This window comes from Puntigrus tetrazona, chromosome 12 (genome assembly GCF_018831695.1).
Source record: "Puntigrus tetrazona isolate hp1 chromosome 12, ASM1883169v1, whole genome shotgun sequence".
Lineage (NCBI taxonomy): Eukaryota > Metazoa > Chordata > Actinopteri > Cypriniformes > Cyprinidae > Puntigrus > Puntigrus tetrazona.
The window spans coordinates 1,258,427-1,282,292 of record NC_056710.1 but is presented as its reverse complement, the minus strand read 5'-3'; the positions used below and the strand labels follow the sequence as shown (position 1 = coordinate 1,282,292).

Sequence of the window (23,866 nt, the reverse complement as noted above, 5' to 3'; positions counted from 1 at the left end):
CAACAGAATAAAAACTGATGTTTAGCGTTAGCTCGCGAAAATCAAGAATACCGTTTTTGCACAGATGCAGATGTAACCTATAATTTCATGCAATTGCAATGGAGACATACACAAACATGTACTTTTATGCAAATGTAATGCATAGTTGAAATTTCTTACATTGAATGATAATAAAATCTGTTTAGCAAATTAGGTGAATAAAACACGATAAATGATCCGCTCTCTTGACAATCTCACACCTGCAAAACATATGCTTTGTGAATTGTGATTCATTATACATCATCTTCTGCGCATCGGTTAATGGAACGCTGTACGTCTATCACAGTTGTCTCTGTATATTTAACTTGGAATGGAGAAAATATTATAATGCGAAAAACAAAAACTTTTGCTCATTGTTGATGAAAGCGACAGCTACTGCAGATGTTATGCTGTGAGCTTTTAAAGGCATTTTATTTACCGCAATAAGTGTCTCATTTCGTATTATTTCGAACTGCCTTTTTTTATTTCTAAATGAGGAAACATCCCGAAAAAACCCACGTTTACTGTTACTTTTGACAAGCTTGGTGGGCTTTAGAAAGCACGCTGTCACCACCGCTTCAATGACTGCGTGCAAAAGCGTTCTCTGGAAATCTGCGTCACTGACATTTTCTTTAAGCATTTATCTCTTAATTATATATGAAACACCTCAAATTATAGAAGACATCACTGTAACTCACAGGAATGAAAAGAGCATTTGAAGCGAGCTTTTATCCCTTAACTAATACGTATCGCCGAGCTTGATTTTTCAGATTCTGTTGCTTTAAACGCAGAATATGTGGCTCTTCAAAGAACCGTCAAAGCGTTGCGTCTGTCACTGGGTTTCAGCTTTGGCGGTAGTAAAAGAGTTTAGTCCCGACCCTTTGGCGAAGGACAGCGTTTGCTCTGTCTACGCCTGTACAATTTATAGCAGCCGGTCTTGGAATGCTTTGTTTTAGGGCTTATCAGAAACAAAAGTACTTCGCCTGAGTGTCAATGAGGTGCTTTTATGCACAAGCGCTGAGCGGATAAGAAGCGGGAGTTCGCTTGATGCCATTAAATCTGATATGTAAGGCCTGTCTGAATGGAGAAACTTGAGACGCCGCAGAGGGGAAGAGGCGCTTTATTGATGGTCCATCTGTCATTCCCAGGTCATTACGTGAGGCTTTCGTTCTACCGTGAAACAGTGAAGAAGATACTTTGAGGAAAACCCTAGCTGCTCTTTTGAGTACGATAAAAGCAAACGAGGACTCTTAAGGGTTTAAAATGACACCTTTTAAATATAATAAAGGGTAAATAAACAATGGAAATTTTTATTGCTGCGTGAACTACTCCTGTACCGTTTTGATTCGGTATGACTTTTTATTGGTGTCTGTGAGCTGAGTGGAGATAATTGCCACGAGAATGTCAAAGAACAACACCGTGCACCTGTCTGTACCACTGCAGGGAGCCACAAATCTTGCTGGTGTTTTTGTTGATTGTCTCATCACCCTGCTGATGAAGCAGGTGTCTCTAGGGGTGTGTGCAGTTTGGTGACTCCGTGCGGTGACGCGTTCAAATTATAAACTAAGGTTATGTTTTCGCAGCCATATGGGCAGGTTATTTCTCTCTGTGCGGAGGGCAGGGATCTCACAGTTGCGGAAAACCTGAAAATACGAGGGATTTTTAACGGGAATGCCATGGAAGGTTTGATTACGCTTTGCAATAAGGTTCCATTCACGTTGATTAAAACGTCTGCTTGAGTTGTTGAAGGTATTATTCATTTATTAATCTGTCAGTCTGTTAAAGGGGATTGTTCTTTAAAAAACGATAATTAGCCCGTGATTTACTCAAGCCATCATGGATGTATATGACTTTAGTCGTTCAGACGGATACCTGGCAGTGAATGGTCTTTGCGAACGAGGTGCTCCATGCGGCTTTGTGTGTTTGTGTAATAAAAATATCCATATTTAAAACTTGCTCAGGATGGCTTGAGAGTGAACAAATCATGATGTCATTTTCATTTTTGGTTGAAATTTGGCTTTAATCTAATATTTTATTGTAAAAAATTTTAATGTTGCATTTGTTAATGGCATTAACTAATGTAACTTATGTTTTAGTATTTAATGTTTAATATTAATATGCATGTTGATTATAATAAATAATATAGAATTTTACAAAACTGAACCTGATATGTTACCAAAATTTCTACATGACAAAAATACATGTACACCACAGCTCAAAATCTTTCATAAAGCAAAGATGTGTTTGTTTAAATGTATTACGTTACAAAATACTTATATTTCAAAGTAAATGCTGTTCTTTTGAACTTTCTGTTCATCGCAAGAAATGTATCACAGTTCCCTCAAGAATTGAGCGGCACCACCTTTTTGTCAAGCATTCACGGTAGATGTAAATGTTGGTATTTGTGTGTGTTCTCATCCAGGCCACTGATCTGGACCTGGGCGTTAACGGGCAGATCAGATACAGACTGGTCAGTCACACAGATCTCTTCAGGATCAGCACTGATGGCAGCATCTTCACAGCTGTGCCTCTGGACCGTGAGGAAAGGGCTCAGTATGATTTGGTCGTGCAGGCTTCAGATGGGGCCAAGGACCCTCGCCGGACCACTGTCACGCTCTCCATCAAAGTGCTGGACGTGGATGACAACAGTCCAGCCTTCTCCCAGACAGCTTATTACGTCACCCTGCCAGAAAACAACCCGGTGGGCATGATTATCCTCAATATCAGTGTAAGTTACACACATGCGCACACACCACATGTATATTCAACACATCAAACACGGCCAGATCAAAAACATGACTCCATGAAATTAGCCTCTGGAAAACATTTCTTTGCTAATGTTATGTCTTAACTTGACAAGTCAGACATGTTTTACATTTGTAAAGGGGTTCTTGGCTGGTAAATTTATTTGGAACGTGTAGCTTGTTAACCTGACATGCTGAGAGACCCTTAGGGAAAATCCACAACATGTTTGTAACCTGCCTGTTTAAACAGGTATTTTTTACAAGGTATTTTTAACTTTTTTAAATGTGTTAACATTGGTTATTGCCTTATCATTAACTGACATTGAACGATACTTGTACTGGTTACAAAAAAAAAAACTTTTTTGTTGAAAGCGAAAAAGTAAATCGATCATAAGACATTTTTAAATTCACACTGTATCTTTTGTCTAAAATAAGAGTTCTCTATCTATAATATTGCTTTCTCCAGTGAAAAAGAACACAATTCTATCATATAACGTAATTATGTTTTGGCTGTCCTTGATTGTACATGTATCAAGTAAGATTGGATAGCTGTGGCATTCAGAAGAAAAAATGATGATGTCTTCGATTTTAAATGAACTATCCCTTTAAGCTTGCATAAAAATCTGGAGGGAACTCCAACGCTCGAAAGAAAGCATATGTTGGTGACACTTGTGCTTATTTTTTTAGCAGGAGATTTCCTAGTATGCGAATGCCTTTATATTCTGTTCTACCATCAGCTGTTCTCCCTCTGATAATTGGTTGTTGTAGCTACATGCACTATAACAGCATCTCTAAACACTCATTTCCTCGGTAGCTTTTAAATGGATTCGCTTCAGGACCCAGATTTTACTTTGGATGTTTAGTGCACATTACGACACTGCTTATGGTACAGAACAGAATTGCTCAAACACTACTGCCAGTACATCCACAACATGCTGCGGTAAGCATGTAAGAAATACTGCTTCTGCACATATGACATATGAATATAGAACACACGATCACATAATAGATCTATACAGGTGGAACTGGGGAAGGTGAAGGATTTTTGAAGTGTGCTGGCCGAGTATTTGAGTCTTGAGCCACAAGCTTATTGGCTTCCAATACAGGAGAGAACCAATCAGCTGTGCCATGTGATGATGTCATTATGTCAGATTGAGTTACTGTAAAATTTAATATTTTAAATCACCAATGAAATCTGACAGTAACTGCCTCATAAATATTGTTTGTTACGCTATAATAACTTAAAAAAAAGCGTATTTTTCAGGCTTAGCCATTGCACGTCTCCGAACGATGACTGTTTCTATAGCAACCAGGACTTCTAATGACAGCCGCAGTGACGTGCTGAATTTACCGATTAGCATTAAGTTATTTTGCTCAGAAGACGGGCTTCGTTCGATAGAGTGGCCATACTGAGTGTTGCATTTTTTCCCTTTAAAAATGGGAAAAATAAAGTCAGGTGAACTGTGGAAAATTATCCAAACTTCTTATCTCCATAACATTTCATAATTATCATTATAAATCAGAGGGTTTTACAAGTATTTATCCAATGATAAGCATTAAAGAAAGCTTGTCAGTAAAACTTCATAATGCGGGATCCTAAAAAAAGTCAAACATTCACCTCGCCTCCATTTAGACTGTCGACGCGCAATGGATCTCTCACAGATCTCTGCTTTTTCACAATGCAAGGGTAAATAAATATCTGATGTTTGAATAGTACAGAGTTTTCTTTACTCAAACGCTATGTCTGTGAATCAGAAATAATCCGTGAATAAATTTGCCGTCTTAGCCAATATACTTTTGTATGTTTTAATATAGCCTATCATGTGCATACAGCTCTCCATCATTTATAAAATTACATGTTGGCCAAGTGTATTAAACAACAACAAAAAAGTGCCCATATAGCTACAATAGCTTGTAAAAGATGATCAAAGTGCAATGCGATACAGCCGTTCTATTGACAAGACAAAACGCAGATCATCATTTGCTAAATCTAGTTAACTTTCATTTGAATCTTGTTCACTTGAGCTTGATTTTAATGTAATGTTAAGTGCAAATGTCTGATACAGTACCAACACTTCAGTGTTTAAATATTATTTTTCCTTTTCTATCTTTCCCATTTTTTTGGGGGGTGCTACCAAAGTTTACGCTAAAGGGTGTCAATAATTTTGTCCAGTGCATATTTTATGTTCTGTGTGGAATTTTATCAGACTTTTCTTCAGTTTTTTTTATCTCACATTTGCTTTTATTGGCACAATCTGTTAGGGTTTAGTGTAGGTGGTATGTTATTTTAAAACGCAATAGAGCATTAACCTTTTGAAGCCACTCAGTGAGTATTTCATTGGTGAACTGCCACAATACGTAAAACAACCAACTTAATAAAATGTTGCTAGATTCACCTTAATCTGTTAACTGAATGCATTTTAGGGCCACTCACAAAACATTTTAATTTGAAAGTCATGAAACATGCATGGTGCAATGTAATGACTGAAAGAAATGTTGCCCCGGGCATGATTTTCCAATGAGCCTCAGTTGGATGATATGGTTAAATGCATTTGCATTTTGCAATATTTTTTGCTGCTGGTCATGACTTGATCAGAAAAGGCCTTCGGCCCATTTTTTGGGATCACAACCCACCAGCTGAGAATCATTGTATTACAAGACCAGACACAATTTTATCCTTGCAGCGACACAGTGCCTTACAGAACCATCCAAAGGCTTGTGTCCTCTCGGGATGTTGTTCAGCTTGCCATAATGGTTAATTTGTGAGTTTCCACTGCTCAGTGCCTGGCTGCCTGTGAAGCATCTTTCTAATTTACTCATTTCTTCAGGGTCACTGCAGGATTCATTTCAATCATTAATGCAACCCGGTCATTTGATTTATTCAGAAAAAGTTTAATTAATGCTGAGATTATGATTACTCATCCGAAGTGTTTTGTCACAATGATTGTCTCACACAGGCACTGGACCCCGATCTGGACGCGAACGTCACGTACCGTATCAGGACCAAAGAGGCCAGAGAGCTGTTTGCACTGAATCCTCTCACCGGGGAGCTGAGGGTACTTCAGTCACTTGATTTCGAGAAGCTCTTGCCGAATAGGACGACATGGAACTTCGTGGTAGAGGCTGTGGATGGCGGAAGTGGCAAAATGCCACCAGGGTTGGCCTCTGTTACCATCACTGTGTTGGTAAGGGAGTCTCAATTATGTTTCTCAATTCCTTGACTAATCTATCTGCACCCAACCAAGCCCCTTAAAATCATGCCTTTTCAGTCGACTGCCTTCTTGGTAACATCCTCAGGCAGCTATCATGTACTAACTCGACCAGCATAGAGTTTCCTACTGGTCTAAGCTGGTCTTTTCAGCAGGGGATATCCCGAAACTGTTGGCATCCTGTGATTTCTTGGTAGCAGCTCTTAAGCCCCGTGGACATTGAGAATTAGAGACTGCATTATGGCTGAAATGGTCATTAGGTCGATAAGACCTTGGTTGTGTGACCAGTTGATTTGTAAAGTCTCAGAAGATTAAGTTCCACACACAGAATAAATGTCAATTAGCTCCCGCTGGAAGTGCTGCTGTTGGTTAAGTGGGTAAAAGAAATCATTGCGGTTGTACAGTATTTCTGTGGTGGTTAAGGTCACTGTGAGCGTTTTCCTAAGAAATGCTACTGTTATTCATTTGGGGGACCTGCAGACCATTTCTTAGAATGGAGAATTGACATACTGTAACTGAATTTATACATCACCTGCCCACATATTTTTGTCTTATGAAGTTTTGAAAACATATTTCAACATTTAAAGTAATTTAAAGGGGTGGTTGATTTCACTTTCTTAATGTTAGTTGGTGTGTAATGTTGCTGTTTGAGCATTAATAAATGTATAGTTTATATGTTAATCACAGTGTTAAACTAAATTATATAAATGGCTATGAATAGTTTTAATAGTTGCATTTAGAGTAAATGTACAATTTGAAGCACTGTCACTCTATTTGAGCCAGATAAAGACAGCTCTGATTGCTAAAATATGCTAAATTAATGTTGTTTAGTTTTGCATATAATAAGATATTGCTTCAGTGTAGTTTTTGAAAAACTCTAATTACTTCATTTATCCTTTTCAAAAAGTATTTACCTACAATAAATGTAAGAAGCGTATAGCTCATGAACCCACAAGCTTCCCTTGTTCATCTAAATGTTATATGCTTTGGTCAAGCTTCAGTGAGAGAGCTAGGGCGCTGCTAGACATTTAACCAGTTGTTTAGAATTACATTTATTTTTTTATGTTTAGTTCATTCACCAAACCACCTGCAGTTTGATTTCAGTTTCAGCTTCAAAGAAAAAGAAAGAGTTTAAGCAAAAGCATTTTCATGCAAGGAAACACACAGCATATTACATCCTCTACAGTCTCCCAAGAACCCCTAATTGTTTCTGTGTTGGGATTATTTATTAATTTTCCTTCTGTGCACGGTGTGGCTAATTGATAATTAGTTGCTGTGGAAAATGAAAAAGTGAACGGTGGAAATGAATGTGCTACCTGATGCATGGAGACTGGGATATCAGAGTGATTATGATGGGATAAAGGCCCCAAGGCGCCGTCCCGATGGTGAGAACGGTCCCAGCGCGACCATTGTGAGCACACTACACTTTGCAGATTTACTTTAAGACTTGACTGATTTTATTTTTCATCTGGGGAGGAGAAAGAGACACTGAGATGTGTGGGATTGGAAAATAAGAGAAAAAAAATACCAATTTCACTCCAAAGTACTTTCCTCTGGACCTTTTATTTTGGGGATGTGAGCAATAGCAAAGTTTTATTAGACGGTACTCGGGACTCAAGGACATCCTTGAATAAGTGCATTCTCACAGGAAGGACGGAGGGTGGGGGACTGACAGGGGAGGGAGGTGTAATTTGGATACCTGAACCTGCCTGGCCTCTCCTTGGACTCAGAGGCGGCCACTCTATTGAGTGTATTAGGTCACATTGCGTCTCTTGTATCTTCCAGAATCACCTGTATCATCAGCATTCATGGGAGCCAACCTCACTTTTCACTTATCTTTCACATGTATAGTGTTGTGAAAAAAAGTATTGTGCAAGACGAGCACTCACTTTCAGTAACCTTGCATCCAGAGGTATCTCTACAGAAGTTTAAAAATTGTTTAAAAATGATAAACCATGAACAAAACAGTTATACATTATTATTATTATTATTATTATTATTATTATTATTATTATTATTATTAATTACTAAAGTAAACATAGTAATGGGTTCCATAAGCTTCCAGGAGTGAATACATTTTGACAGTGCAATATTGCAATATATCGAGTCCAGTGTATGAAATGGTGTCAAACTATTCACTTAGAAACAATATAAAAAAAACAATACAATTTATACAAAATGTATATACAAATATATTAGTTATTTTAGAACATTTTAAGACTTGATTACCTTGATTATGTTTTGGGAGTGGACTGTTGCTTTTTGGCAGAGATTATCATTTCTAGAAAAGCGACTTCTCCCATCTGTTTAAAATTATGGGTAATGTAGTTTTTCACTGGAAATTTGCCATTAAACTATTTTAATGAAGCTGAAATCACATTCATATTCAATGAATCACTTTCTCTCTTTCCCTTAAATATTGACATAAAATTTGCACCATTATGGTCAAATATGGTGAATTTGGTCTATGGATTTTCTGCAAACAAAAATATTCAGCTATTTTGATCAAAAAGATGTTTCAGAGGGCTAAAACCAGAAACGTTATCTATATACAGTAGAGGGTATGGTTGTATATATCTTGAAATGCTTATGTCATTGTTAAATATGATTTTATATATGTAGAAAATGAATCAAACGTTTTAGCTGCAAAAGCACTGTATTGCATTATATTAGCACCCCATTTTTAGCTTTGCCTCTTTATTCTCTGTAGTAACCTTTTCATCTGCCTTTAGCGCTCTCTCAGTAGCTATAATTATGTCTTACTCAACTTTTTTCCCAAAAAGTCCCCGGGCACCTAGCACTGTGACACATCCTTAATGCACTACATGATCTACTATTGAATAAATGCCATTTTTGCTTAGTGTTTTAGTGTTGGAGGCTAGCTAATGGGGCCTGAGCTAGCGTCCAGCTTGACAGTTGCAGGCAAGCGAAGAGACCAAGAGTCGAGGCACTAATCGGAGTTTGATGTTCTGTGTCTGTCCAGGACATGAACGACTTCCCGCCAGTGTTCAGTCAAATGCTGTACCGGGGAATGGTGGCGCCCAATGCAATCAAGGGGACCACTGTGACCACTGTACATGCTGAGGACCTGGACCCACCGGTGAGTTGGCTTGATTATGCGTGTTTTTTAAGGCATTTTCAAAAAAAAATTGACTCACCCTCAGCCATGTTTGTTTCTTCATCGCAGAAGGTTTGGAGAAATTTGGTCAAATAGTAAATCACCTGCTCACCAATGAATCTGCAGTGAATGGGTGCCGTCAGAATGAGAGTCAAAACATCCACTGATAATCCGTATGATTTAAGTATATCAAGTAACATCTACAAAATGAATAGCTTTGTGTTTGTAAGAAGCAATGCATTCCATCATCAACTAAATCAATAAAAAAATGAAAAATGTAACTTAAAGTCATGGCTTTTGGCCAATAATCCATAATAGCTTTATCCAGTTTAAAAGTCCATCCACGGTTGTCCTATCACTTAAAATAAAAACATACCTTTAGTTTTGGACTGTTTTTTCTTGTAAATAGTGTTTGATCTGTGCATATTTCCCTCCTGATTTTTAGCAATGTGTCTTTTTTAATGAAGTAAGCATATTTTGGATAGGCAACTCTTACCAACATCTTACGTCCAATTTTTCACTTCACAAGATGTTAATTGATATATTGGATTGGTGTGGATTAATTGTGGATTACCGCAATGTTTTTATCAGCTATTTTGACTCTCATTCTGACGGCACCCATTTACTACAGAGGATCCACAGTTGATTAAGAGATATAATGCCAAATTTCCATCGCAAAAAAACAGACACTCATTTACATCTTGGATGGCCTGATAGTGAGTGCATATTCTGCGACTAAGTATTCCTAGCAACAATCTATTCCTTTAAGGAATAAAAGTTTAAAAAGTTCTTTGCTTATACACACATCATACACAGATGCTTAATAGCAATAAGAACACATGAGATTTAACGCCGAAAGTCAAACAACATTCTGCTCAAGAAAAAAGTCGCCTTGATCATTTTTTTTCTGCACAGTGTCACTGAAGATATATCAAGTGTAGCATTAGGTCTCTAATGATTAAACTTGAGTGTCATTGACAGTCTCTATTGGTCGTGCCTGATGTGACTGCGAATAGGTCTGACTGCGTTGTGCAACAAGCGAATGTGTACTGTGTGGCATGACTTCAAAGGGCTAAGCACAATAAAACAAAGATAAGAGGAGAAAAAACAGCAGCAAAAGACTCAAAGCTACGTCTGTGTTTAACTGAAGAGGCAGCTACCCCAGCCCAACCGGTGTGTAACAACCTGGCCCGTCTCCAGCTTAAAACCCCAGAGCTCTACCTACCCTCCACAGGCACAATCACACACAAACACAACCGGCACACATGGCATGTACTTTACACAACCACGGTCCAAGGCTAGTATAGTATTAAAAATGTGTTTCGTGCATAGGTTTCTATGATTTTTGAGCACACAAAGGCATATAATGACATGAACATGACATTATTAAAAACATGCTAAATAGTATTTTTTTTTGATCATCTCAAGCTGGCCATGTCTCAGGTCTCTAGGTTCAGCAATGTTATGTGCCCAAAGAATGAAGTCAGCTGACTGTCTGAATATACTGAATGGCCAGGTTATTCCATCAATGGATTTTTTCTCCCCTGATGGCAGAGGCATATTCCAAGATGACAATGCCAGGATTCATTGGGCTCAAATTGTGAAAGAGTGGTTCAGGGAGCATGAGACATCATGTTCACACATGGATTGGCCACCGCAGAGTCTAGACTGCAACCTCATTGAAAATCTTTGGGTTGTGAGATGATACTTTGCTCAGTGGTCAGACTCTCACATCATCAATACGAGATAAAGGTGAAGAATAAATGCGATTCTGGATGGGAATAAATGTAGTGAGAGCTTATCGAAATTATGACACGGCAAATTTGTTAAGTCCAATGCGTAAAGTTCAATGCAAAAGCTGCAAAAGCTAAACGTCCAATTAAAAAAGACAGTGTGCGACTTTTTGTTTTTGGACGGGCTGTGTAGTTTGTACAGTACTGTATAAAAACTGTACTGTATAAAAAAATGTCTTTAAAACCACAAATGACGACATGCTAGCATGACTGTTGTAGAAGATTATTATTAGATTTTTATCAAGCATAATCGATGTGAAATATAGCCACTTGTATTTTTCTATTATAATCTGCCTGTAAGACCCTCTGTGGAATGGACAGACCGTTGCACTAAGACAAACATAAGGAAAACATAAGCAAGGCCTCTTTATCATAACACATATTGCAGACCCTTCTCTCTCTAGGGAGAAATAAATGGGAAAAGGGAAAGCACAAATACATTCTATCCATCTTCTGAAATTAAAATCCAAGACAGCTCCAGATTTGCTTTCCCTGAAAAATTACACACATGTCGTACATGTCAATCAACTGGGCAGCACACACTGATAGCAATGGGATATAAACTAAATTAAGGGTAATAACTTAATAACACAGATCTCATGTAGCAACCGCATAACGACATTTCTTTACATGATTGTGAATTTGACTTTACTCCACTGTCTTGCTCTTCCACGCTTTCTTTTTCTTTTATATTCAATCCAAACGCATGTTCTCATGAAAGTGCACAGATGTAATGTTTCTCTGTGCCCTCACCTTCTAAGTAACCTCAACCTCAGAAAAGATCAATTGTGCTACCCGATTCGGCCCATAACTCAGCACACATGCCAAGACTGGTCAGGGGCAAAGCAGGCCAGCAGCCCCAGCTGCGACTGGAAATTGAATTTAGCCTGACAGTCATGCTAGCATGTCATCAGCTGCAGTATAAAACACTGCTTGAGGTTTCTAGTTCGCGGCGGCCGTATGAGAATAAGCAGTCACATTGTACATTGCTATTATACAGTAGGTTAATGGAAAGATTTGTGCAGTTAACTGTAAACTACTGTCACTTTTAAGCTAAACGTAATAAGGTAAAACAGCAAACACAGCTAAATAGATTGAAGCTGCTTACTGAAGGTGTATATTCAAACTTACTTAATATAATATGGGTTTTTATTAATAACATCAAACACAGAAATTCCCGTGGATTTTATTTTATTATAAAAATTCCTTAAGAGCAATTTATTCCTTGAGAAGCATTACTCTTTTATGCATCATGCAAAATGTGGCTCTAAATTGACGCCGTATACCATGATACTGCTGCCACGTTACAGAAAAATAAAGTTAAAGCAGGTTAGTAGCATTGCTGCTTGTGGTTAGCTACTTAACACTGGGACTACATGAGTGATTTGAACAAATAATCATTTGAGCATACATCTGTTGTGGCACTACACCTAAATTGAATTTCTGACTCCGACGTCAAGTTGAGCGATACACAAGGTCTTTATTAGTGAGCGCTCTGATAAATGGCACGCCGGCGAAATGTCAACTCACTGCATTCACAGGAGCAAGGTAAATTTGTGCAAGCGACACTGTTTATCTGTCTTTGAAACTGAGGGATACTTATCCTCTTCACTGTATCAGATCATGCCGAAAGCTGTTATCATTCTTAGAACATTGATCATTTTGTTGCAGATGGTGGCTGTTGAATGCCATTTTTATTTAGATTTTTTTTTTGGCACGAGTCTAGACGCTACACAACCTTTCAGCTTCTGCCATAAATGACATTTCAATGGGTCAATTTTGGCAGAAAAGCACTACTAAGGAAAATAGGGCACAATTTTGAATGGCTTTACACCTATAATGCATTTTATACATTTTTTGAATATGTTTTGCTACTTGAAAGCAGTCGTTTGAAATGTAGCTTCTGTTATCGTAACACTTCCATGTTGTTGAAGGCCATTCTGACCTTTTTTTAAATAATTTTAACACAGATTTAATCCAACTTCACGTCAATTTTTCACGATCCACAGTTTAATTTGACGATTTCATTTCCTGTCACTGTGATTTTCAGTTTTTATCAATATTTCCTTTAATTTCCAGTATTTCTTGGCCTTTTTTTGATTGTTAGAAAATTCTTATAACAAAAATATATAAATAAATAAACATAACATAAAAAAAAATAACTGACTTTTAAGGCAAGTTGGATCAGATTGGAGAAAACCCGATCAAAAAGTTTCTAAGACTTTGTATCAGAAAGTGTCTTTAAACTGTGTTTGTCTTTTTCTGTAAATCAAGGCTTATGCTGCTTGCGATTACTTGTTAGGCATTCAGAAATGTTGGTATCATTAGAAAATCACATTTCTTAATGAGGGCAGGGTAATCACAGTCTACTGGGCTTTCAGTATCAAGAGTTCAATTACTATTCTAATTTACCATCTTGCCTAATAATGTTTTCGATGTGATGCGCAATTAACAAAATCCTATAAACAGCTTGTGCGGTAATCATTCACTGAAGTGGTATGAAACTATGCATCCCAGACTGAAAGACATTTCCCCATTAAAATGACTGATTCACTCTACAGATAGTCCTATGTTGTTGTGGACAGTTTTAATTTCAATCCCCTTCATGAGCCTCGGGTACACATACTCCTCATTGGATTGTGTCTGCTTAGGATGTTCTGTGTGTATTTTTCACTGCTCTGATAGTGAGCCTGGATTTGTACCTTTGTTGGCTCGCAGTGGCCCAAATTCAAGAGTATGTGTGTGTCCTTGGTCCCTGAGGTCTTCTGCAGCAGATGGTGATTAAGTTTGTTTCTCACAGTTGCCATGTTGTTCGAGACATATGCCACCTCTACACATTTCTGAGATTGCAGGTTATCTTAAAAGAGCACTTTCTTGTCTCCAAGTGATGGGCATTTGTCAGGGTTGGATCATGGTCCCAAGGGGCCCCTGAGCATACAACAGTTTCCACCCTAACTCCAACTTCCTATTCAGTGTGCCAGTCCTATTCAGTGGGTCAATAGCAATTTTTGCTAGAAGTATTAAGAAACAATTTTGTATTAGAGAACTAAAAATAATACTATGTATTCCGAGGGGCCCAAGAGCCCTATTGGTTAGCTTGCACTTTAAACTATCAGAGACCCTGGAGCCCTATCGGCCAGCTCACATTGTATATTATGAGGGTTCTAGGAGCCCTAGTGGTTAGCTCATATTGTCTACTTGGTCTCATGGCATAAACGTACAAGGGTGCACTTTTTAGCGAGACACAAAATGTGTGTAGGTTTGTGGATTTGGTGTAGGGCATATTTCCAACATGATGGAGCATTAACAAGCAGTAAGGTACGTAAAAACTGTACATATTTTTTGGAGACAAGATTGCATACTGTATATGCTGAAGGGCTCTGGAGCTCTAATGGTCAGTTTACTCTGTACAGGCAGAAGAGCCCAGGGTCTCTAGAGACCTATCAGCCAGCACACCAAAAAACCCTAGTGATAAGCTCAAAGTGTAGTGTCCAGGACACCAGGGGCCACAGTAGTTAGCTCACGCTTTATAAACTATGGGGCCAGGGGCCCAAGGCCCCTGGAACTCTACTGATCAAATCATGCTGCAAAGACAAAAATCTTGGTCAGCACTAAGTCTGTATCCTGCTTTGATATTGAATGCGCTTAGGTATCCAGTGACACTGGTGCACTACTGATCAGCTCATGCTGCATACTATAGGTGCGCTTGAGCCCAAGTAGCTCACGCTGTATACATCGATGGGCCTAGGGACCCTGGAGCTCTAATTTTCAACTCACACTGTAAAAGGAGAAGCCTTATTGGTCAGCTCGGATTATATATTTTGAGGTGCCTTGGGGGGCCTTAATAGTAAGCCTGCAGTTAATGAGCCAAGGGCCCTAGTTCAGTTTTCTTTGGCAGTCTCAGGCTATGCACCCTGAGGCTTTGGAGGCCTTTAACATAGTCCCTAAACATAGTTCAGCATTGCCATTTGTTTGCTCAAAACACACTGATCGCATCTGTGACAATCTCAGTAGTAGTTACATGCTAATTTGCCTTTTTTTTTCCTCATGGGAAGCACTTTGTTATCCTCTCGTACATTAAGCAATTAACAGAATCACCATTAATATTTTACATGGTGATCTTTGAGTGAGCAAATGTTTCAAAGCTAATTTGACAGCGTATTACTTCCCAGTCAGTTAATACATGGCTGATAGAGCCTTTTGCACACATTCAGGCAGAAGTCAGCACTCTGACCACATCCAAAGCGGTGAATTACCGTAAATTACTTCAATCTTGTTGATGGCTTTTTGCATATTCTCTTGGCGAATTTAATACGTGGATTAATCTATTTTTTTTTTTCCAATCCCACTAAGCAATCACTCAGCGTAACACAGTTTTTAAGGGTTGTTTCGGACTGGCACATAATGGTTTTGTTTTTCGCAAATAGCCTCTTTTATTTTTAACATCTCTTCAGCCCGCTGGTGACCAGGTTTGTTTTGCTGTCTATCGATGTGGTTCTGGCAACTCTCTCCACTTTTCCCTATTCTCTGAGCATCTGTCAGATGGCTCTTCATACTGGCATCTGATATCTCCTCATGCCCATCAGCGTGTTTTATTCATTAGCCATCTTCACCCACGCCACAATAAATCAGAATTAAATATGTCTTTGGCACGCCTTAATACATTGTGTAAAAAAAAATAGTGCTGATTCTGTCTGGGCATGATGCAATCATATCTACAATTATAAAGTGTCTTCAAACTGAAAAGATGTAAAATATTAAAGCAAAGTGACTGAAGAAACAAAAAAAAAGAGGAAATGAGAACGACGTTAATCAAACTCCTCAGGATTTTAAAAAGAGCAGTGAGGAAATGTAAATGATCTGCTAGTTTGATAAAACACAGTGTGGTATAACTCCACATGCTTTCGAACGCCCCATGACCCCAATCCTCTCCATACGCCCTGAAGACACAGGAGTGAGCTGAAAAATCATTTATAGTCTGATTTCACACCAAAACGCATGCCCCAACCGGCACTGTGTGTGGTGCTGTCCCACCCGTGGGTGGATGGATGGGTTTTTCAGCACATTCTCACGAGGACAGGCCCACCCACAGGCTCTATTTCTCACCCGGCGTCACCCTCGTAATTATCTCCATCACAGCGGGGTTACAAACCCTTCTGTCCCCAGGCCAGTGCTGCATATCGGATCTCACAGGCTCATAACTTATGAGACTCGCAGCAGGGGGTGCATGGGACTTTAGAAGAGGAGAATAAAATGAGCAAATTGGGTCTGTCAGATTCATTTGAATCCTGCTAAGAGCGCTCAGCAGCGGAATTTAAGTTGACCATTGATTGAAAGATTTTTGGTTTAAACATGCCTGCAACTTAACATCTGGCATCCTTGACTTGAGATCTTGATTTATACTGTTTATACAGGAGTGAAGTCTTCATGCTGATTGGTTCTCAAACATTTCAGGACTATTTTCTACTTCACAACTAGAAGCAATTCCAGGTTTCACTGCATTAGAGTGCCATGTTCATGTTGATTTTAAATTGTTACAGTGTATCAGAGAATTGCACAGATCTTTGACTAGATTTATAGTCTGGACAAGTTGACTGCAGTTGCCCAAAGTCAGAGCTGGTCAGAGTTTATAGATTTCACAAAAAAGTGTGATATTTTTTTTTTTTTTCAAATTCAATATTTTAAGCTGGTTTTACAACAAACGTGGTTTCTTTTTTTCATTTTTTCACAGTTTTTTATATTTTCTTTCAGGGTACGGCAGCCAGTCGAGTTAACTATAAAGTGGATCTGGAGCAGTTTCCTTACAGCACTAGTATCTTCGACGTGGAAGAGAACTCTGGCAATGTTCTCACCAGGGTCAATCTGAATGAGGAGCCCAACACTAAATTCAGTGTAAGTGCACAACAATCTTTTCTTAATACAGGGCTTGTCAACTAGCAATCCGCAGGCAATAACTGGCCCGTCAATCATTTTTATGCATCTCACAGATTGATTTAGAAGCAATCGCTGCACCGCCTGATACATTAGAGTGCTTTCTGAGCAAAACTCAATGGTCACAGAAATATTCATTCTTAATAATGGTCTGAATTCAGGCAGGTTTTAGGCTTTTCAGGGCCATAGGTTCCCCACACATGGTTTCTCAACACATTGTTCTTGTCTTTTTAGCTGTTTACACACACATTTATGAAAAAAGATGAGACACAATTGAACATCATCTCAATTGTGCTCTGCTCTCAGCAATGTGCATCTGCTCCTAACATCTGTCAGTTGGATGGCTCCATTTGTGTCTAAGTTCAAAATGCTTCTGAGATCTGAAAAGGCTCACTTTTCTCAGTCTCAGCTTAAGAACAGACCGTTTTCTTTGTTCCATATTAAATGTGTTTATATTCTATGAGATTATTTAGATTAATTGTCACATTTTTTATTTTATATGGGATGATACTGTCATACAAAAAGCGGTCAGATTTTAAATAATTTATTAACAACAAACATATTATTTTAATCAGTGCTTTCGACTAAAAATATTAACATCCTTATGAATACTTCATACTTTTTTCTTGTTATTTTATTGGTAAACACAATAGTAGTACGACAGGTACTCAAAGGAAGAGAGAAAGAGGGGACCGCTAAGGGAATATAGGTCTGATAGCTAAATCAACAGCTACATTTGTTTTCCCCACAAGACCTCTGTGCAGACGTAAGACTTGTGTCATGTATATGGCATGTAAATGTCTCAGACAATATACTGAATGAAGGTTAATTTTCCTGCAACATTCACAAACAGTTCTCACCCTTTCTTTAAGCATAAACAAGAAAAAAGCTTTGCAAATAGAAAAAGGACAATTATTTTTAAATAATTACATTTATCAAATTTAAATAATAATTGATTTAATTAAAGAACATAATAAAATATTTAATAAAAATCAAAATGTTTTATAAAAATATATTGTATTACAAACATGTATTTATTATTAATGTTTTTTTTTATATATATATATATATATACACACACACACACACACATACTTCTCATTGGCTTTCAAAACCTTGTGAATTGTCCATTAAAGTAAAGACGGACAGAACTTGACCCAGTGCTGATTCTTAGTCCTCCTTTTTTATCTTAAAATTGATTTTCTCATGTTCCCAAACAGTTGGCAGTTATTGCCTACGATGATGGGGAGCCGGTGAAGTTCAATAAGACTCTGGTGGAGATCACTGTGCTGCAGCCGTCCATCATTCCTGTGTTCACGCAGGAGGAGTACAGGTGAGCAAACACCTGAAAACGTGATTGCCCTCTGCCATATCTGCTGTCCTTTCATGCTGTGATATATTGTTCTGCACTTGTGGTAGACTTCCAGAACATCATCACCAGCGTGAGTACCGTCTCCTGGAAACAGTGCTTAAAAGCAAAAACTTAGATACTTGCAAAAAGAAGATTAAAAAAAAACAGATGTAGTTTTCTGCTCAATTGAGGGATTTATGTCTCGAGCCTGAGGTGAAGGAAGGTTAAAATGTATCCAGTTTGCAATAAACAAGCTTTTTTAGATTGACCTTCACATGTAGATCATGCACAGTAAAACCACAAATGTGCTTTTTAAAAAGTAAATAGGGTCAATATCATCAAAGCACCATGGAAAGAACCAGTTTCAGGTAGTTTTATTCAATATAAAACTGTCAGCGTAGATTTAATCATAGACTTTATGAATATGTATAATAGCTGCGAGGTAAAGTGTGTTTTATACACACTGTTGTTTCCTCAGAAGACATTTGCGCTGTGTTCAAATGCATTACGGCTGCTTTATTAAATTACATATTTAATATATTTGACACAAGGGGTAATCAGTTCAATTCGCATGGCTTCCGAGGCAAATAACACTTGCACTGGTTTGCCTAAATTGATTTAAAGCTAAAAAGATTAAAGCTTATTCGTCTGTACGGTATGTTCGGAAGAAGACAGCACCGCCTGCGCGAATGGATATGTGATCAAAAATGAGATTATTAGAAGCTTTATAGTGAAGTGGCAGTAATATGCAGGCTTTGATGAGCTACAAGGACCAATGGGGTTAAAAATGGCCTTGATAACATCCTTATCCATTGATTAATCAGAGCTGCAGAGACAGAAACATAGAGATGAAAAGACTTGGCCGAAGGTCTGAATTAATGTTGTGTCCTACAGAGCTGCAGAAAGGTCATAGTTGATAGTAGCTCTGCAGCACAGCGAGAATAACAATAGCTTTCAGACACAGCCCTCCGTGAGCTCTTGATCGCTGCCTATGCACACATTAACCAGGTGTCTGTTGCTCCTGTCTGGTGAACACAAGGCTGGTTAGAGCTCCTCTGGTCTGCCCGGGCTTTGGTGGTTCAGCAAACTGCTCTTGGGGATCATCTAGGGTTGGACTTAAGATAACAGTGTGTCAGTAATTACCTGCTCGAAATACAGTCATTCAGTAGCATGAGAAATTGCTTGCTGTTGCTAAGTGGTATATAAAATATTTTAAAAAGTATTTATTTATTTTTATGCGTAACGCGTGCATTTGTGCGTGTGTGCGCATATCAATATCACAGTTCAAAATAGCCAAATTTAAAACCACAACAACAAAAACAACAACAATAACTTCATGTTACAGGCGGTCATGTGATATTTATGTTCTAAAGCAATTTTCAAATGTAACTTATTTATCGCCGTATCGCCAAATCAACCCTCTATAGGGTTCGTTTACATCACAAGCGAAAAACACTTTTAGCTCTAGCTTAGCATACATCACTAAATCTTATTAGACCGATAACATCTCTCTCAAAAATGACCGAAGAGTTTCGATTTTTATGTATTTTTTTAAGTGACTCTTCTAGAGTTACATCGTGTACTAATGGTGATTTTCTAGGTCGATATAACTAGGAACTTTACTCTCGTGCCAGAGTAATAATCAAGGGACATTGCTGTCGCACCATGGTCGCAGCCGGCACAGTGATATTACACAGCGCCTGAAATTGCTGGGCACTACTTTCAGGCACTGCATAATGTCATTGCACCTACTGCAGCCATGGTACGGCAGCAAAGTTCCTTGAGATGAGCCGAATGTATTACCTTAAAAAGGTAAAACTCATTTTTTTAACTCTAGGGGAGAAAGCGTTCCTTTAAGTCAAAGGACATGTTAAACGTGCGTGCTATTCGTGAACTCTTTTTATTTCACTTTAAAATAGGGAGACATTGGGAGACAAGTGTTTACTTGCCAACAACCTGGTTTGCAATAGTTTAATTAAATAGTTTTTCAGTCATGCATTTTTGTAAACACTTTTATCCAAAGCAATTTACTTTGCATTGAAGGTTTAATCAATGTATGTATTCCCTAGAAATTGGACCTACTGTATGACTTTGGAATTTCTAACACCAAGTTCTATTTTTTCAAGTACTGGAAAGCTATAGTAGGGTTTTGAGTCATTGTGGAAAATGACTTGCCAGCCAATTGCAGAATAGCTTGTCTAGCTTAGCCAGGCTGTGAGACCAGAAATATAGTATATATATATATATATATATATATATATATATATATATATATATATATATATACACATTGTACAGGCAAAAAGCACAGTTTTCTCAGAAAGTAAAGTACAGAAAATGTAATGTCAGCTTCACTGTAGTGTTTTGTTTTAATATTCTGTATTTTTTTGCATTGCATTCAGTTATAATGAGGGTGGCACTCCAACATGTTTTCTTTCACTGCATGAAAAACAAAGCATATTTGATAATGGCTAAAGAAGAGTGAAATTATGGCATAAGGTAATTAGACAAAAACAAAGCATTGCATTTTTGTGGCATGCTTGTTAGCGGCCATTTCTTTCTGATGTTTTCCTACTAAAATGTGCAGCCTGTGCATTTTAGCACGGCTTATCTCATAAAAATGCTTAATGAATCTCTGTGACTCTGCTAAATCACCAGCCGAGCATCCAGCCACTTCTGTTTTTCATTTTGACGATCACACCCATCACTGTCTCATTTTTACGCTTTCCTTTGTAAATGTTTTTGTACCAATTCTGTTTCCACTTCAGCAGGAAAAAAAGCTCAGGGTAAACTTTATCTGCACCGAATATGCTTGTGTCAAAGCAAACGTTGTCTCTAAACAATTACAGATTTTCCAAAATTATATTTCTGTAAATTACAGAATATCTTAATGAACTTTTTCTGTTTTGTTTACTTTGTATTTAACTGACCTTCCTAACCATTTGAGGATTTAGGGAATAAAGTTGTAGGGAAAAACTGTTTCCACACAGTTTTTACATTACTAAAAATAAGAAATGTTTCTTGAGAACTAAATTATTACTACAATACCTATAAAAAAGTCTCTTGGATCAAAATCTGAAACCTGCACATATCTACAGGTCAAAAATTAGTTAGCGCTACATGCTGGCAACATAACAGTTGCTTATTATTGATTGCTTTCTTTCACTTTAAGGTACATCAGATTATAAAAGTGAAACTAGTTGCATGAGGGATCTCACGCTTATTTACAAAAAAGGGCTTTAAAAACATTCATGTTTAAATAACGCAATGCATTCAACCGTATTGACTGAACATTGAAACAATGCTTTCAAATGTCCTCAAGATAAACCTGAGACTAATTAAATGTCTGTCCTTTATCCACCTATAGCCAGTAGACTAAATGATAGAAGCTTTGATTGACATTGAGTGACGTGGACATACAGTATATGGCAGAAGAGCACAGGTTGTTCCAGCACAGAAATTGGAAGTAATTAGTAATTATGTGACATCATGAAAGCGCCCTTCAGGCCCAGGGGTCCGCAAAAAATGAGTTTAATTAGCATGTATTGTTCAGCGGTGCAGATAATTACAGGTTGGTTTGCAAATGTTTGAATTAGATGTTGCGTGTCCTGAGTGTCATGCTTTCAACTCTGAGCTCAAACCGGTCCATCACACATGCATGAACCATTATTCACGTTGCTTACCATTATTTTGCCTATTTCTTAACTCTGTAAAGCTAATTGTATCATATTCAATGCAGAAATTTCTAAGGCCTCTAAATTATTGACAAGGCTTTTTGTCTTCTGTCATCTGATTGATGGTTTATACATTTTTAGCAAGTAAAAAGCCTTTTAATGTCTAAAAGTTTGATTATTACTCTTAATTATATATATAAAAACACATTTTTACTGTAAGATTTATTGTTTGGTGTTATTGCAACTTAGGTTTACTTGATTATCCATGTATCATTTTTGTAGAAAAATAATGTTAAGATGGGAGCATCAAATATGTGCTTATTGTTCATCTCTCAGTCATAATTGTATTGCATTACATTACACAACCCCCACAGGACTTTAATTATAAAATTAACCTTTTAAACGGCATCCTAAAAAACATTATTTAGAACTAAAAAGTGATAACTGATATTTTATTGCATCATCTGTAACTAGTCTGCATCGTTTTTAAATAAAAAATATTACATTTCTGGCCATATAAATATCAAAAACTGTACAAAATGTAAAATGTTGCCTTAGTTTGGACCTCTGAATAAAATCCACATTCTCACTATATCGTACCATATGAGCCATAAAAACTCGATGAGTGATAAATGTGTTTACAAATGCAGAATTTATGTGGCCTCCGCAAAAGTTCAGGTTCCTGTACACTAGTGAGTGTTTTACTGTGTGGATATGTGATGAGACCATCGATCATGCGGCTGCGGTTCTCCCTCCATCACCTTCGGCGCTGGAGTGCAGATTGGGATCCTCTTTACGCGGCTTCATTTGGCAGTGAACGAGCGGCACTTGAGCCGCCGCTGAACCGAAGTATGATTATTTTCTTCGGGTAAAGTCATGTGGACAGCCCTAGAAACCACCAAGATCACCTCTCAACAGAAACAAATGACTTTGATGTTCTTCTCCTTTTTTTTTTTTTGAAGAACAATAGCCTGCTCCCTGCCGAAGTTCGAAAGCATTCGGCTCGCAGGTGGAGAGCAGCAAGTTTCGAGACTAGTTTAGTTTGGAGTGCGGGCTTACTGTTGCGTCCCTTGATCTGAAGTGCTTTTACGCTGCCAGGTCGCTGTACTGTGCGTCGCTTTCGTGTGAGCTGAAGCATTGCATTTCCGAAATGTAATCTGCCCTGAATTGGGCCTCCAATTAGCCACATGTGAAGCTCTTTTCTGATGCTCCTGTCGCCTCCACCTCCAGTCTTGCGGAGGTAATGAAAACGCTTGGCCTGCACGGGACTCCCTGTCTCTGCTGCACCTGCAGGATTAGTATGCAGACACTGGCGGTCCCTTTGTGCCGTCCCACCAGCTCAGGGTCAGACAAACAACCACACCATTAGCACAGCGCTGCTTATTAACATGTAAAGCCCCACTGCTTCTGGCATGCCGGTGTTAGACTTGATAACGAAAGTAACTGAGACGTCTTTTAGATTCTCTGGTATGTATCATCACAATGTAGTTAGCGTGCGCATCTATAAACATGTAATTTAGGACTGCGCAAAATGACATTTCGTTTGGTAAGATGTGGTTGTGCTTGTGCTAGATAATGTATCATCATCTCAAAACACTAATTTCGATGCTCGGGAGTTTTGAATTGCTTTAGCAGATGTGATATTCACGTGGGCGAATGCAGCATGCGTTTCTTTTAGGTGTTGTTGAGATGCAGTATGCCTAAACTAGTAGAAAGTTTTCATATATTTTAAGGGGAAAAAAACTAAATAGGAATAAAGGGGAGGAATAAAGAAATGCTTTTTAAAACAGTATTTATTTGACCAATAAATAAGACATTTCACATGGCAGATGTTTACATAATGTATAAGACAAAATCATATGTATATATATATATATATATATATATATATATATATATATATATATATATATATATATATATATATCTATATATGTGTGTGTGTGTGTGTGTGTGTGTGTGCTGCCAAAAAAAAAAAATAATAGCACATTTTTTTCTAAAATTAATTGTGATTAATCCCACCTTACA

General features: G+C 37.9%; 1 protein-coding gene across 7 annotated transcripts in view; it reads left to right on the top strand.

Annotated features, from left to right (window-relative positions):
- The window catches only part of pcdh15b (protocadherin-related 15b), a 156,658-nt gene that overhangs the window by 91,792 nt on the left and 41,000 nt on the right, over nucleotides 1–23,866 (top strand). For all 7 annotated transcript variants that reach the window (XM_043254465.1, XM_043254464.1, XM_043254466.1 and 4 more), the window contains 5 exons: nucleotides 2,441–2,746; nucleotides 5,720–5,947; nucleotides 8,955–9,071; nucleotides 16,634–16,774; nucleotides 18,034–18,146. In XM_043254465.1, coding sequence (XP_043110400.1) covers nucleotides 2,441–2,746; nucleotides 5,720–5,947; nucleotides 8,955–9,071; nucleotides 16,634–16,774; nucleotides 18,034–18,146 — 905 coding nt within the window. The remainder of the gene's footprint in view (nucleotides 1–2,440; nucleotides 2,747–5,719; nucleotides 5,948–8,954; nucleotides 9,072–16,633; nucleotides 16,775–18,033; nucleotides 18,147–23,866) is intronic.